The 16,098-nt window shown below is 37.0% G+C and overlaps 1 protein-coding gene across 1 annotated transcript; it reads right to left on the bottom strand.

Annotated features, from left to right (window-relative positions):
- Positions 1-5,694: 5,694 nt before the first annotated feature.
- Positions 5,695-15,354, bottom strand: LOC149819780 (uncharacterized). Its single transcript, XM_089983206.1, has 4 exons — positions 15,084-15,354; positions 11,687-11,809; positions 6,729-6,848; positions 5,695-6,010 (listed from the first exon to the last, which is right to left on the bottom strand). The coding sequence occupies exons 1-4, from the start codon at positions 15,118-15,120 to the stop codon at positions 5,949-5,951; spliced, it is 342 nt and encodes a 113-aa protein (XP_089839332.1). The 5' UTR covers positions 15,121-15,354; the 3' UTR covers positions 5,695-5,948.
- Positions 15,355-16,098: the final 744 nt, after the last annotated feature.

The raw sequence follows: 16,098 nt of genomic DNA, 5'->3' as shown, positions 1-16,098 counted from the left end.
TTTAAGTCGGTGCATACATATTGCCACTAAAATAAAATAGGTGGAATTTTTGGTTTTTTCAAATATCATTCATTTCTAAACACTTAAGGTTTTCCCTAGCTTGCCTAGTGTACCTCTCACCCATTTACAAATTGTCCAATGGGTAGGTATGGCTGCACAAACTCAAGATAAAGGACACAATTAGCATAAATTAAAGTGTAAACTAGGCTAATCAACTCTAGTGTTTCTGACTTTTTATTAAGGATGCCCACAGGTGCTCTCCTCATCTAGCTAAAGTGGCTTATAATGTTGTAAGTTGAAAGGATGTCACAAGTTTTAAACCATGGTGCGTATCCATCAGCTGAATGCCAAAAGCTATCTCTACTTTTTTTGTGATAGGCAAGCCGGGGTTAGCCAGACCCCCACCAGTTACACAACATACCATTGGGTTTTGAACTTGCAATGTCCCAACACATGGAGACGTGCACTAACAACTCCTACTAAACAAGCGGCGCTATTGATGAATGACGAATAACTAGAGTCGAGCAACAATGATCGCACCATAGAAAAAATAATTCAAACTTGTGAAATAAGCGAAAAGTGATTTATGAAAAAAGGTATGAAGCAAGGGTCATCTAACAATGCGGTAATCTATGCTCCATGAGTCCTTACTTACAATAATTATTTTAGCTCAATGTCTCTGGTACCTGATCAGGTCTACTATTAAGGAGGGATGAGGGTATAAGAAAGACATATTCTATGAGAGAACCAAGAAATTATAAGAGAGTCTCCTTAGATAATTGTAATGCATTTGAGCTCACTAGACAATAATCTCATCAAGGTTTATTCCTTAACATCTATCACTGAAAAGGACAACCTTCTTGTATAGCTCATGTTGTCCTGACCTAAGGGGCAAGCTGGCATGCCAATTGTTCAATCAAAGAAGAAAATGACTATGTCTAGCATTGTTTAGTTTGCGTCAAGCATCAATTATTGACCATTCCAAAAAGCTCAAGGTTTTCCTGAACAGAAGCAGGATAGACGACTCTCACTTCAAAAGTCACTCCTTATAAAAAACCAAAAAATCTTCAAAAAATAGAAAAGTTTTAAAAATTCAAAAAAATTAAAATATTTTAAAAAACTAAAAAAATGAGAAAAGCCCAAAAAATCCCAAAAAAAACTTTATTTCTAAGGTCTAAGTTATCCTCTTCGTTGCAGGATCATACTATTCTTGTTGACAAGACAAAGAAAACTTTTGTCAAACCCATTTAATTTTTTTTTATAATTTTCAATGATGTCTTTCTGTCGAAACCACGTGGGGGCATGTCAAAGGAGTTTGAACCGATCTATAACACAGAGATAGGGTGTCGTAAAGCCATCCAAAGTCAAAATCATTTAGGCAAGAAGGAACATTGAACAATCAAGCATACAAACAATCGCTCTCAAAATAGTTTGACCTCGTTCGGTGAGACCCAAATAGTCTTGAAGGCCCGGTTTATTTGGACATTGGGTCGACCTTGTTCAGCGAGATCAATAACAATCTCTACACCCTAGTTTCTCTTGAACTGGTCTGACCTCATTTGGCAAGACTCAGAATAGTCTTTACAGTCCAGTCCACCTTGACTCCAACAATTATAAGATGATAGAGGCTTATCATAATATTAGGCATATTATTGAAAGATCATTAAAGGTCAGAGATCTTCTTCCAAAATGGATCCCGCTCTCTTTAAAATGGTTTTTTCCTCAAGCATGTCCCTACACCCGAGAGTCTATTACATAAGACATTCAAGTTTTAGAAAAAGATAAGGAAGTAACACAAGGAGTCTAAGGTACTTTAATCTAATGATTCTAACTCATGAGCCTAAAAGAATGAATTATAAAGGCATGCGATCATTATCAATGCATAAGCGTAAAGTCTGTGAAACCTCACCTAGGCAACTAACTCTCCAAAAAAATGATTGGATGTTAAATACCTTTAATGCTAATCAGCTTCATAGATTGGCCCCCTGAAGAATCTTTTTCTTTTATCTTGATAGAGAAAAATATTGAAAAAGTATGAAAAAAGAGAGAAAAAAAATAATGCATAAAAAAAACCCAGTGCATTTAGGCTAACACCTATTCTAAGTCCATGGCAAGGTAGCAGACTTTAGTCATGAGGTTGCCTTAGGGGCATAGGTTAGGATAGAGAAGTGTGTGCTAAGAGAAAGAAAATACTCACCTCTAAACCTTTGACAAAGTGTCAGACTTCAAACATATGACCTTTGGAGGCAGAGATTGGATAGCTAGAGGTATTTCACTTAGGCCAAAAAGTCATGAAACCCATGATTGTTAGGTCTCAAGTCAAATGATAACAAAAGTAAGGAATAAACTTCTTTCGAGTTAAAAATAAAGATTCCAGAAAACTTACCTAGGGCTAAGAGATGCACTTGAATGCATTTTCATCAAGGCCTAGTCCTTCAGATTTCAAGCCTTAGTAGAGGCTATCAAACCTAACCTGAATGTCATGAGACCTAATTTCATGTCCCTATAACTAATCACTTAAAAAAAACAAGGCAAAATTAAAGGACAAAAATACCAGTAAAGACAAGTATCGCTATCTTAGACCAACCTGAGTAGAGAAAAGTCTAAACTATAAGAATCTCAAGTACAAGAATTAACTTGTTAGGAAAGTTTAAATTTTTGAAAAAAATAAATAAAAAAATTATGACCTTATATGATCAATCATTCATAGTTATCTTAGACTACTACGCTACTATAAATGCATGAGCCTCACTGTATATTATAAAAGTTTATTGCATGCATTAAAGAGTCTACCCATAGGGATCTTAAGTCTAAGAAGTACATAGAAAAATTTGCCCTCTCTTTGATACTACCAGGCGGAAGTATGTTTGATTCTTCTTGCTAGAGCAAAAAGTTTTACGTTTAAAATGATTATCTTAAGAATGGTATATCCACCCTAAGGCCTTACTAAGATAACTCTACTCTATTTATGAACTCACAAGAGGTTTAGGACTCCTAATGTTTTCCCTCACAAATTTTAAAAAAGAAAATCATGACAAAAGCATCAAAGATCAAAACAGACCTAAAATGCATGAAAGTGAGTTACATTCCTCTTGTGCTATCCTTGCCTGAAACTCAACATTTTCTCTCTTTACCATAAATATCTTGAACCAGTCTGACATCGTTCAGCAAGACCCATAACGGTCTCCACATCATAGTTCTTTTTCTTCTTGACATTGACACTGACTTCGCTCGGCAAGACCACTAAATAGTCTTGGCAATCCATTTGTTCTTGGATTGATCCAACCTCGCTTGGTGAGACTCATAACGGTCTCGACAGTCTAACTTTTCTCTTTGACTGCTTCCACCAACCTCGCTCGACAATACCGCCAAAATGGTATCGACAATTTGGTCATCCAAAAACTGGCCTGACCTTGCTTGATGATATCACAAACGGTCTCAAAAACCCAATTGTCTCAACACTAGACCAACCTTGTTCAACGAAACCACGAAAAAGGTCTTGACAACCCAGTGATACCAAAAATTGGTCAGTCTTCATAAAAGTCTACTTTGTTGCCATAAATTGAACTACATTCAATTAATGCTAAACAAGGCATCTATAGACACCTTAATTTTAACCAGGTTATTTCAAAGTTCTGCCTGCTTAAACTTTTAGACTCCAAAACAATATCTTCTAAACTTTTATTCAAAATATCAATTAAACTAAATGATCTTAACTTTCTAATAAGCTAAAAATCAAGTCAATATTGTATTGAAGTAAGAAGTTATGATGAAAACAATGTAACTTGTTCAATGAAAATCTTATTTTTTAGATAGGGCTCACTTTTAGTGTATTTTTTACTACAAAAAATAGATGAATTAAAGTTGAGGATGTTAGCTTTTCAATATATCAAACAGTGCCTCAATCTGACATATGAAGAGAACATTGTGGATAAAACAAGTTGCCTTGTTATACCGGATCTAAAGTACAACCTGATTTAAGCGTGAAGATCCAAAATTTCATTATTCAATTCATGAAAAACCTCTAGAAACTCCATCCACATGTACTATTTGGATAAAAAACACCCAAAATTCTATTCTTGTATTCCTAGAGCCTCAAAAAAATAGAATCCTATGATACCCAAAGTCCTATCCTAAGCAAACATCTTCTTGGATGAGTCTTATCTTTTATAAAGATAAGAACATATCTATTTGGGTTGGATTCAAACTAAATAATTTTTGAATTTATATCTCATGCAGAATTTCTGTAAATAGGGCATCATACTCAAGCTTGGCCTGTAGCCTATCCCGATGCCATTGAGGAAACTTTGTACCTACACGTAGGTCCAACAAACTAAAAAGAGCAAAAAAGAACAAAACAGACTCTCGAGTCTGAAAAAGGTACTTTTAGATCCTTTATTTATTTCAATTTATTTAATCTTTTAATTGATTCTTATACATATTTTTTATATTTGTTCACATACTCGAATTCGTGGCCGTGCGATCCTAACTCCAAAAATTGAGAAACTTGTCTGGGCTTTACCTTTTCTTTGTACAAAAGACAGTCAAGACTCGCCATATAGTGCCCTCACATCTTTCAAAAAGATTTTGTGGATCCGGGTAAGTCATTTTTTTCAACTCCCAAAATTTTATCAACAATTCTTAAACTGGGCCAGTCTCACTAGATAAAACGGGGTCTAAGATAAAGATCTTGCCAAGTGAAGTGGCCTATAAAGCAGGGTTCTGACCCGCAATTGAAGGAGAGAACGTGCCCTGCCATGATTACTCCATTATTTCACTGCTTTTGAGCCTCAACCAAGAAAAAACAGTAACTCGGTGGTTTACAATCTCATCTCCTCCATCCCTACACTTTTCACACACACATCTCCATCAATCTCATCTCCTCCATCCCTGGCATCTTTTCTCTTGGTATGCCCCACCGGACATGTTTACCAAAGCTTAGTATAGTATAAACCCTTAAAACCTGCACATCAAGTCCATCCACCCAGAGGGACATACAGGTCAGTCCCAAAGCAGACCAGGTGCAGCACGTCAGACAAGAGAGCAGACATGCAGCACTGACAAAACATGGCAAGTCTGCATGTTATGTTTTTTCTCTTTTTTTCTTTTCTTATTGAGATAACAGGACCCCCTCTGCCCACGGGATAGTTTCTCACGATATGGGATCGGGTCAGAGTGAACTCTTACAGTCCGTTGATCTCAAGATGAACAGCATTCAAACCTGTACGAATGAGATGCCTATCACTTGGATGGCCCCCACCTTTTTAAGATGTCGTTCGCGTTTCGGATGAATGGCTCACAACCAACCGATTCACTGTTTCATGGCTATCTTTCATTTTTAGGATGAATGGCATCCAAAGCGCATCTGACATGAACCTCACTCGTTTCCGCTACCTTAAATCTTATAGCTAGGGACGCATACTCCGGGTATTGAGCTCTCGATGTCCTTTAACTTAAATGCATTAATCCACATAACCAGGATGTGCAGAGCCCTTGTGGCTGCATGTTGGGTTTAATTTCCATTCTGCCCAAGGTGATGAACTGATCAAAATCTGTAAAAATCATGAAGAGACAAGGCGGTATAGCAAACAAAACACATCATGTCTATGCACACTTTTAAAGAAGGCAGGTAAACTTGAATTAACAAAAGCAAATCAAGTTCTGAAAAATTAAGTACCGAGCAAATTAAAGGCCTGGATGATCACGATGAAGATAGCTTGCTATTAAGATGATAAAAGCCAACAGTTCAAATAAAAACAGATTTAAAAAATTAAAAAAGAAAAAAATTTGTCCTCCCCAGAAATTGACAGTAGGATTTTCCCCTGTGGGTATCTTGATGCTGCTAGTAGATGGTGAAAGCTCAGGAACTTTTGAGTTCGGCCAATACCAACAAACCAGATAAAGCAATTTACATGATTTACACTTGCTGTTGAAGCCTTCCCTTCTTGTCAACCATTTATCAAATTGGTGGGCTCGCTCAAGACATACTTGGGCAGCTCATATTTTGCACCTGCATCAGTCGTTCAGTGACAATATACCCCAAAGAGAGAGAGAGAGAGAGAGAGAGAGAGAGAGAGAGAGAGAGAGAGAGACTATGTTAGGAAACCCATAATAGTTGCTAGACAGGTCAGACAATTCATAAGACTGACTTAGGATGGTCATTAGCTGGGAAAGTGAAAGCTAATTAATTACCAATAAAAAGTGGATCATGCCAAAGTGCACAGGAACTGAGCATGGATAGAGAACTGGTTGGCAGGACTAAATGGACTCATACAACTTCACGAGAATCCATAAACAATGGAAGCTAATATCGATGTCAAAACTCGTCCAAAGTTAATCAAGTTGCTAATGTACTCAGAATGTGAGAAAAAAACAAAAGAATTGGCACAAGAATATTAGCACAAGAATTAGCAATTCTAAGTTAAGAGTATCCTGAACAGAATAAAATGGACGAGGCCAACTCTTTTAGCAATCAGACCCTCAAACGGATTGAGCCAAGTACCCCATGGATTTAAGCAACATGGTTTCACACTCAGGTTCCTAATGAGCAAAAATGAGTGCATATGCCTAACTGAATCTGAACAACTTGCTGGCCAAGTTGTCCAACTCCTTCAGCAAGTTGGTTTAGTCCTTGCATGAAGACGAGACAAGTGCACCAAATACATCAGCACCAAGTGTCTAAGACGGACTAATCAAGCCCTTCTATTAAATTTTTTTTCTCAATTTACCTCTCTCGTCATAGCACGTTGTCATATCTGCACTAGTAATGATGATCCCAGCACTATCAACAATAGCCTGTGCTAGACTTAAATCAGCTTCTGCTGCAGCCCGAAGTGCATCCCAAATTTCTGGTCAAGGGCAAAAGAAAGTTGAAATGAATCCAAAAGCAGGAAAAGAAGATAATGTATCTATTTCTATTTGCACTCAAAGATTTGTTGTTTGCTTTGCTGTTAAAACAAACTGGAATAAGGGATCACCCAGAACAAGTGCAATAAATTTAAGAGTTTATTCAGTACAGACTAAAAGAACAACATGTTTGACTTGACCTGAAATAATGCTGGTTGAAATGTTCATGCATATGAGCACTATAAGCTTAGAGAGAGAGAGAGGAATTAGTTACTAATGTCAGGCATGTTATTTGGGTACAATAATGGGTCAACGTCACCAACTCAAAACATATGAATGGAATGGCCCTGAGTCACTCATGGATTCTGTCAAGTTGCAGAAAATTCTGACCTATGAGAAATGTGAGTTGAGCTCCTCTCTAGCATAGCGGCATTTAAATGGCTGTAGATACTTTAAATTGGCTCAACATGGGCAGAGAGCGTTCAGCAGGGTCAGCTCAGACAAGTAGTTCCAAAGTCTAGTATGCTATGCATCAGCTAAGTCAATCCTTCAAACCAACAGATGCCACCTCTAATTTGGAAATTTGTCTTCCCATCCTTTCATAAAAACCATATGATCATAGCCTCTTCCATCTTCCACATACATGGCGGTTTCTGAGGCTTGTTTACAACTTGAAAAGCAACACACTCCACTCCATTGTTTCATTTCGATAACTCACAGGCTACCCAGGAGCCCCTTCACTTGCAACTACCACTTCTCAAAGTACAAAGGTGATTGGCATGACACGCAACCCCATACTTGTGGATAACATGGTCGTGGTTAGAGTGCCTAGTAAGTATATGCACCTAAAACATGTTATTCATCTCAAACACTGAATGAGGAAAGCTAGCCCAGCACTGTTCAATGAAGATTGGCATGGTCTGTTTATCCAAGCGTCGTTGTTCTCATCAATGGCATGTTTACCAAGTACCTACAACTGAAAGAAATTCTGAATTGTTCACATGTTCTTCTCCAATCTAATGAACAGGACATTTTTATTAGATGTCACCAGTTACAAAAGATTCAAGCCACCACTGTGCTTCAACCAGGTTATTCTATTCCACCTCTTATAGAGAAAGAAAATTAAACAAAAAATAATAATAATAACATGGTGATACATTTGTAGAAAACTCCTGCACCTTACACATGCAAAAGAGCTGTTGGCAATCAAAGTGAAATCCAGTCTATAAAGAACAATAAGGCTTAAGCTACATAATGAAACGGAGAGCAACATGATCTAACGAGTGCATGAGAAGCACAAGGCAATGAAGTATACTGTACAATTAATGCTTTATCCACGTTCATTTAAACAGAGAGAACGTAAGGTGGAGAAAACTAAAAGTTAGAGCGGATGGAATTTGCAGAGACAAGATTAACATGAAAGGTCCTGGGCTTAGACCATAAAAATCATGAAAGTCCTTTGGATGTTACATATTGAAACAATTTGTGGACTCATCTACTTAATACGATGACTATTACATGCCTCTTCTTGCCTGCTTTCTTCAAAAAAACTTTGAACTCTTCTAAATTTGACAGTATTTTTGAAGGCTTGAGTTCTTTCATTAACTTCCTGCCTAGAAAAACCAAAAGTTGTACTTTCACATTTAAAGGTGAACTGCAGGTTTGCACCATCTGATATCCTGCTTTTTACGAAATCATAGTCGATGATTGCTCACGGATGCACCTTTGAAATGTTCCATGCATGCAAATATGCCCTATATATTTCATGATTATATCATGTACATATAAGTATGGCTGGGAAACAAACCAAGCACCTCGTTGCAACACTTGGTTTGGCTGGTGGAAAAGCATGTTTGAGCTCAAGATTGGTCAAGCACGAGCAAGCTTGTTTATATCATTGAGCAGAGTATGACTTAAGGGGCACCCAGCTCAGTTCAGATTGCATAGGCTTTTTAGAAGTAAAATACAAACATTAATAATTATGGTTGTCACCTCATATATCATAGACTACATGGTTTGAGGTGTATGTTGCAAACTTTAACATTTTTTTTTTTGGAGGGGGGGTTTCAAAGTTTAAGACAAGCCATCTCAGGCTCGTGGTGAGCTAACAAGCCTGAGACTGGGCTCAAGTTGGGTATAAGCCTAAAAAAGGTGAGCTTGAACAGTCAAAGCTCAGCTTATTCAAAGAGCATGAAATAAAAATATGTTTAGAACTTTAGATGCACTTACTTTCTCAATAAATTATTTCATTTTCCAATTGTTGTCTGTGGCTGCACCAAGGTTGCGGATGAATGAAGCAAAATTGAGAAGCAATATAGGAAGCAGAAGCAACTACGATGTATTTAAGGATTTTTTTTTTACAATTCAAATGAATCAAAATTGTTACACAATGTGATATTAATATTACTTTTCAAGATTTGTTAACTAACTTTTCACTTTTAAAACATAAAGTATATGTGAACATAATATTAGTGGGATCTAAATTCATTTTCCTATTTGTTGATTGTATGACTATAGAATTAGTATATTTTATGTACACCAAATATCATATGTGAAATCTATGCAAAAATCATGATCTAGTATTATTAAAATAAGTAGTAAAACTATATACAAGAGTAATAGTACATACAATGACAAAAGAGTTTAATTGTCTCAACTTGTTCCTTAAATGACTTTCATCTTAACAAGATTGAAAACATTTATGTGTTTCTAACAACCATAGAAAATAGTCATTTATGATTTACTACTCAATCTAGTTAAAATAGGTCTGCTGGGTTTCCTTCTTATAAAAATCATAATCCATTAATTGTGCAAATGTGCATGTGTAATGAAAGTACAATTCACATGTAAAAAATTTAATATCCTTGGAAGTGTGCTTCCTATAACAAGGGAACCAAGCTTAGAAAGCTCCTAGATCTTGATTTTTGCAACAGCTTCTCAAGAAATGAGATTCCCTGAGGATAGGAAAAAGCTTCATGTAAACATGCATTACATATCAGTGTTCAATATAAAGGAAGGGACAAGGGGAACTTACGTGAAAAGTAACCACTTGAGAAGCATGGCCCTTCAACAATTTGCATGATAGAGAACATTTTTTTCAATATGTAATGAAACTATGGCACATCTATATATGCTCTTACCAACGGGGCTCCGTCTGTTTGGTAAGAGCAGTTTGTGCAAGTCACCATGTGATGGGACGTTGCAAGTTCAAACCCCACTGGTATGGGTGGATTAATAACTGCCTTGTTGTATAGCCACCAGTAGAGCTTGTCTACTGGAAAGGAGGGGAGCCTTAATCTCCCAGCTTGATCATAAAAAAAATCTATATGAACTCTTAATACTACCAAGAAGGCACACATTTTTTGATGCATTATGTATGCAAACACACTTGGAAGTGATCAGCAATACATAGGCTGCAATAAACTTGGTAAGAAATCCGCTTAAATCAAAATCAACTAAGTATGACATTTTTTTTCCATAAGGACAGTGCTGGGGATTGGTCCCTTATCTTTATTCATGTAAGTATGTACAGGAACAAAAGATGAAACAAAAAACAAACTAGATTATGACATTACATTCATTTATAATGTCCCAATCCCATGGTCCGTTCCTCTACCAGGTCCAGACATCTGTCTCACAATTCCTAAAGGGGAGCAAGGCAAAGTGAATCAATGGGTTCGAGTTAAGAACCATCATCTTAGAAATGACTCGATTAAACCTAGGTTAAGTACCTCTGACTTTGCACCTGCCAATGGTGAGGCTGCTCATCCTTCTTCTGATCTCCAACGAGGAGCAGCTAACAGACAAGGGGTGATCTCCCATGTTCACCTGATGCAGGAGCTCCTCCAAGACCTCTTCTTCCGGAATAAGGTTCCTCTGAGGACAACATGGCACATCCGGCCAGTATGAACCTCCCTTTCCTGTTCCTTACCCCTACTGCAACTCGCATCCTGTTATTGGCCTTGAGGGAGACTAATTGGATGTCAAGCTCCCTTAACCCTTCAGGGGGCCAAGGTGTTGGGATGAAACCCAGTTTAGACCAGACTTTAACAGAGATTTCCTCATCCCTGGACCAAGAGAGATTAAGGAAGTTCTCGGTACAGGCCACCCAAACCTCCCCGATGGCCTTACTAACAGAATACTTAGTCACGTCATGAGCTATGTAGTTCCTGACCCTCCACATTTTGCACCAGACAATATGGAAGACAGTATGAAATTATATATGATAAAGTTGCAGAACCAACATTCTCATTGGTTGAATTGTCTTCATCAATTGCCGCAGAATCACATTAAAACCCATCCACTTAAATGCTAACGAAGCTGCTGATTTAACTTTCTATATTATAACTAATTTAACATGCATATGCTTTAAATTGTCATCTAGACCATTATACTTATGGTTTCTTGTTATAGAATCTCATCTTGGCAAAAGTATATCAAATAGGAGAAACTCTTTAGATGTTAGAGCTCCCATTTTCATGCATCCTTTTCTATTTATGCAAGTAAATGATCACTGTCACTTTTTTTTTCAATGAAGCTCTTGCTTTATTTTCCTTGGTTTTTTTCTTCCTTCTTCAGTCACACTTAAATCCCTTGTCAACAAACAAATGTTTGATTTCCAGTTCTTCTAACAATTCAACATTATTATACACACACATTTGATGTTCTAAAACATCTGGCTTAATTGTTCTTTTTCTAAAAACGAACAAGGACTGCTCATAGTAGAAGCATTTTATTATCATTTTGTTTCTATGAGATTGATGCAATTATCCAATTCAAGTGCATTTGAGCAACAAGTATATTAATCTGATGAACGGATAAAGAGTACCAAACGTGTCACCTTTCTGACCACCATAGTGGGGAGCCGTATCCCAAAATTCATCACGCATTTGTCTCAGCTGTGTCCTAGTAAGTGGTTGGGAATGCTTCCAAGCCTTTGGCTTCCTCAGCTTCTTAGTAGTCTCTGAAACAAACAATTTCTTTTTGCTTTACCACATTTTCCAACAAATTCACCTTATTCTATTTAATGTAAATGCAGGAAACATAAACTATTGATGTATCTGAAATAAGCTTTTATCCTTGGAACTTACAAACTAAAATGAAACAATAATGAATGATAACAGATATTTTAGATGTTAGCATGTAAGGAAACATGGAAACTACAGCACAAAATAGGAGATCAGAGGAATCCAGCCAACTAATACAAGGCACCACCATGAACTTTCAAAAAGGAAAACGAAAAAAGAAATATCACATGGCGGTCAGAATAAAAAAGATGTCAATTAGTTATGTGCGCTATCCATGTTTCATAGTGTAGATTAACAAGTTCATCACCACTTCTCACAACAAAAGTCTAAAAATTCCATGGGAGTGTCATGTCATGGATAGCACCACTAAGGGTGTAATTGTATAAACAGTGTGGCATATATATAGAGAGAGAGAGAAATGGAAACCTACCAGATAGAAAACGTACCAACCCTACCCACTAAGAATTTTTTCGGTGTTTTTTCAAAATTCTGACCATACAGATGTGTTAAGCGTGATTGATTTATTAGAAATTGACACATGGATCATGCATTTTGGATGGAAAAAACAGTATTTGAAGCCTCAAAAATTTATGAAAATTGTAGACCGTTGATTTTTGAACCTTATAAAAACTTATCCATGCATCAGAATCAAATGATCCAAGTATCAATTTCTAGTAAATCAATCATGCTGAACAAATCTGTAAGGTCAGAATTTTGAAAAAAACACCGAAATTTGATGGTCCCAAGCAATCTGGTACCATCTGGTAGGGATGCAGTCGGGTAGCTTCCCACTGCTCTCTCTCTCTTTATATATATATATATATATATATATATAGAGAGAGAGAGAGAGAGAGAGAAAGAGACTATATTCGCTAAGACCCCCATTGAATGTTCCTTTTCTGCTGAACTTACCAATTCACATCTAGATAAAACTTGAATGGTATGCTAAAGGATGTCTCACAACAAAATTCTAAAAATTCCATGGGAGTGTCATGTCATGGATAGCGCCACTAAGGGTGTAATTGTATAAACAGTGTGGCATATATATATATATATATATATATATATATATATATATATATATATATATATATATATAGAGAGAGAGAGAGAGAGAGAGAGAGAGAGAGAGAGAGACTGTATTTGCTAAGACCCCCATTGGATGTTCCTTTTCCGCTGAACTTACCAATTCACATCTAGATAAAAACTTGAATGGTATGCTAAAGGATGTCCATTATGTATACAATCTTTATTGGGTCAGGGTCAGGAATTTATTGCAGAAGTAATCATCAGAACAATATATCCTACAGCACATTCAAAGTCATCATCTAGCTCAACTAGGTCAGAGGTGACAAGTTTTCAATGTGTCGAGAGGGGGTTTCCTCTTATGTTTACAGAGAATTCACTATATGAAAGATCTATGATTTATACTTATATCGTGCATTTCTATTTTTCAAGTAAGGGGATTATAAAGAATGATGGGCTCCCTCAAAACAATCTCTCCATTATTGTCTTGACAACTGGCTTGAATTCCTTGAGGATTTATGGCGCTAAGGCACTCACCCGAGGTTTACTATCTATGATGGGAAGCCAATAAGTGACCTCTGTTTTTAGGCAGGTTCCTTGTCATCCGGAAAAAAAGGAATGGCTTGAATTCCACAATTAAGGATCAAAATCCATTCTTAAGTTGCACTAGAAGAACAGCTCCACACAGACAAGATTTTTTTTAACTCTATATGTTGAAAAAAAAATACTAGCAAGTACATCTTGAAGTTGAGGGTTATGCTTGTTCATATTAGAAGTGCTTTTCCTTCCAATAACTTCGTTATTGGATTTTAAGTAATCTGATGTCAAGGGTTGTAACTTGTAACCACACATGAGAATGACATTAACTATATCACATTAAGAAGAAGCAGATGAAGAGGAATAGTGCTCCTCCAACATGTTTTTGTGCCCTAAAACCTAATATCATGGATACTTAAATGACTACATTCTAAAGTCTAAACATCTTATGGACAAACCTATAGATCAATGTTTCTTTTAGTCCTTCCCAAAACAAAGTATTATGATAACAGCTAGTGAAAACACGTTTTCATGCTTATTCTAGTCAGATTCTGCTGCAGTCCTACACAAATCTTGGTCAATACGTGCCTCAAATCTGAACAATTCAGCTAAGATCAGATTAATATCTATTTTTAGGCTGTTTCTGATTCAGATCTATATAAGAACTGACCTAACCAAGCTTTTCATCCGTCGGTCCCACACCATCCAGACCCTAATGGCTGCACACCAAGTTGCTTAATATCCATCTAGGTTGATGTATGTGACTAGGATTTAGTCAATTCCTGTTATATTTCAAATCCACCTACAACATTCTCAATCTGACTAAGTTTTGGCTTCAGTAAGATGCTTAATTCTCAAATTCCAGGTATATATATGTGTAACAGAGTCAATGAAGTTCTGAAGGTATCCATATGATCGAGTTCAAAATCAATATGACTGACATCTTGCAAATATAACCAACACAGATCAAGGTCAAGGTGGTCAATCATGGTCCAACTCAATAAACCTCAATCTGGATCATTTTTCAGATAAAAACTGCAGAAGCAAGTTCCAATCTTCATTAGCCCCAAGGGGTTTGGTGTAGTGGGAGGGTGTCTAGGCTGCTAGGCGTGTGGTCAGGGTTCCATTCTCACGGACATCATCCCCTTGCATATAAGAATGGGCAAGGGCGAATCCCTGGGTGCAAGAGGTGCGCCACAGGTTTACACCATCGAAGCGACCGTAAGTACGGCAGGTTTAGCCAGCGCAACTGGGTCTCTGATCCCGGGGTTGGTTTCACCGTTCCTCGTGGAAAAAAGTTCCAATCTTCAATTTGGTTCCAACCAGATGAAAACTTAGAGTTTGTTCCCCTTTCTTTCTTTGTCAGCAGGCACATTCCTTGATGGCAGACATCTGACAATAAAAAATCGGCGGATTTCCATATCTTCGAGCACTACTAAATCAAATTCCACTGAATTGAATATTAAAAAGCAAATATATAAATACATGCATCCAAGAAAATTATCGTCATCTTCGTCGAAACGTTACACGAAAAGAAGAAGAAGAACAAGAAGAAGTTGATGGAGAAGAAGATTGATAGACAAGATCCACGCCCAATTCCAAGGAAATAATTAGAGAAAGCTCAAAAAAATGAATTAATCGACCAACCTTCGGCATTCTTCGGCGAAGATCCAACGCATCCCATTTTCCACCTAATTTTAACAATTAAATGAAAATAAAAGAAGAAAAAAGAGAGAAAGAGCAACGAAGTCGGAGAAACTAAGACGAAAGAGCCACCGCCATTGAGCGACTCAGAAGAAGGAGGACTCGACGGCGATCATCGGACGGCCACCGCGGAGGAGGAGGAGTGCCGAGACGTCGGAGTCCGGCGGGTTTCGCGGCGGCTCGGAGGTCAGCTCGGGGGAGTAGGGACTCGAGGGTCGGCGAAGACTGGGGCGGTTGTGATCGGTAACATATAGGACTGGTTTTTGCGGGAAATTACAAAAGTATTCCTTCCGCGGTGAAGCGACGTATACCGGCTCGGATTAGGTTGGGAGGGGTCCGCTTGCCAAATGTGATGTGTTCCCAACGTCCCATAAAAACTGTGATGGGATAAGGACATGGATCTGGATAGAGTACAAAGATCCATTAATTGCAATAATAAATTTCCAAATATGACTAGTTAGAGAGAGAGAGAGAGAGAGAAAAGTTGTGAATTGTGATCGAGTAAGAGAATAATAATTAATAAAATAAGAAAAAGCAAGAAGAAAAATATATACTTAATTACTCAAGAAAAATATATTAAGTATTTAACTAAAGATCGCAAGTAAAAACTGCAATAGCATTGGTAAATTAATTATCTAAAAATAGTAAGGCAATAGATAAAGTGGTTATATAAAAATGAAAGGTAAAATCCTAAGTAATATTGGTAGAAAATTATTATTTAAAATAATTAGCAATTACAATGCTAACTCTTCAAACGTGGAGAGAGAGAGAGAATATCTAAAGATGAGAGGTAAAATCATATGCGGCCACTAAGAGAAAGAGATAAAAGTTAAAAAAAAAAAGGTATGCAACGACATTAATACTTTTTTTTTTTTAATACATCGCAATCAAATTGCAATTACATCCGTAAAACACACATAATAAATGTCATTTAGAAGAAAAAAATATATAAAGAATC

The sequence above is a fragment of the Nuphar pumila genome, chromosome 12, assembly GCF_984573655.1.
Source record: "Nuphar pumila chromosome 12, dmNupPumi1.hap1.1, whole genome shotgun sequence".
NCBI lineage: Eukaryota > Viridiplantae > Streptophyta > Magnoliopsida > Nymphaeales > Nymphaeaceae > Nuphar > Nuphar pumila.
The sequence above is the reverse complement of the archived record's forward strand: the minus strand, read 5'-3'. Positions and strand labels throughout refer to the sequence as shown.

Coding starts and splice junctions, on each gene's coding strand:
- LOC149819780 (XM_089983206.1), bottom strand. CDS start 15,120: ATGGGATGCGTTGGATCTTCGCCGAAGAATGCCGAAG. Junction 6,849..11,686: donor CCACTATGGTGGTCAGAAAG/GTGACACGTTTG, acceptor GCCCTTGACCAG/AAATTTGGGATGCACTTCGG. Junction 6,011..6,728: donor AACGTGCTATGACGAGAGAG/GTAAATTGAGAA, acceptor CGACTGATGCAG/GTGCAAAATATGAGCTGCCC.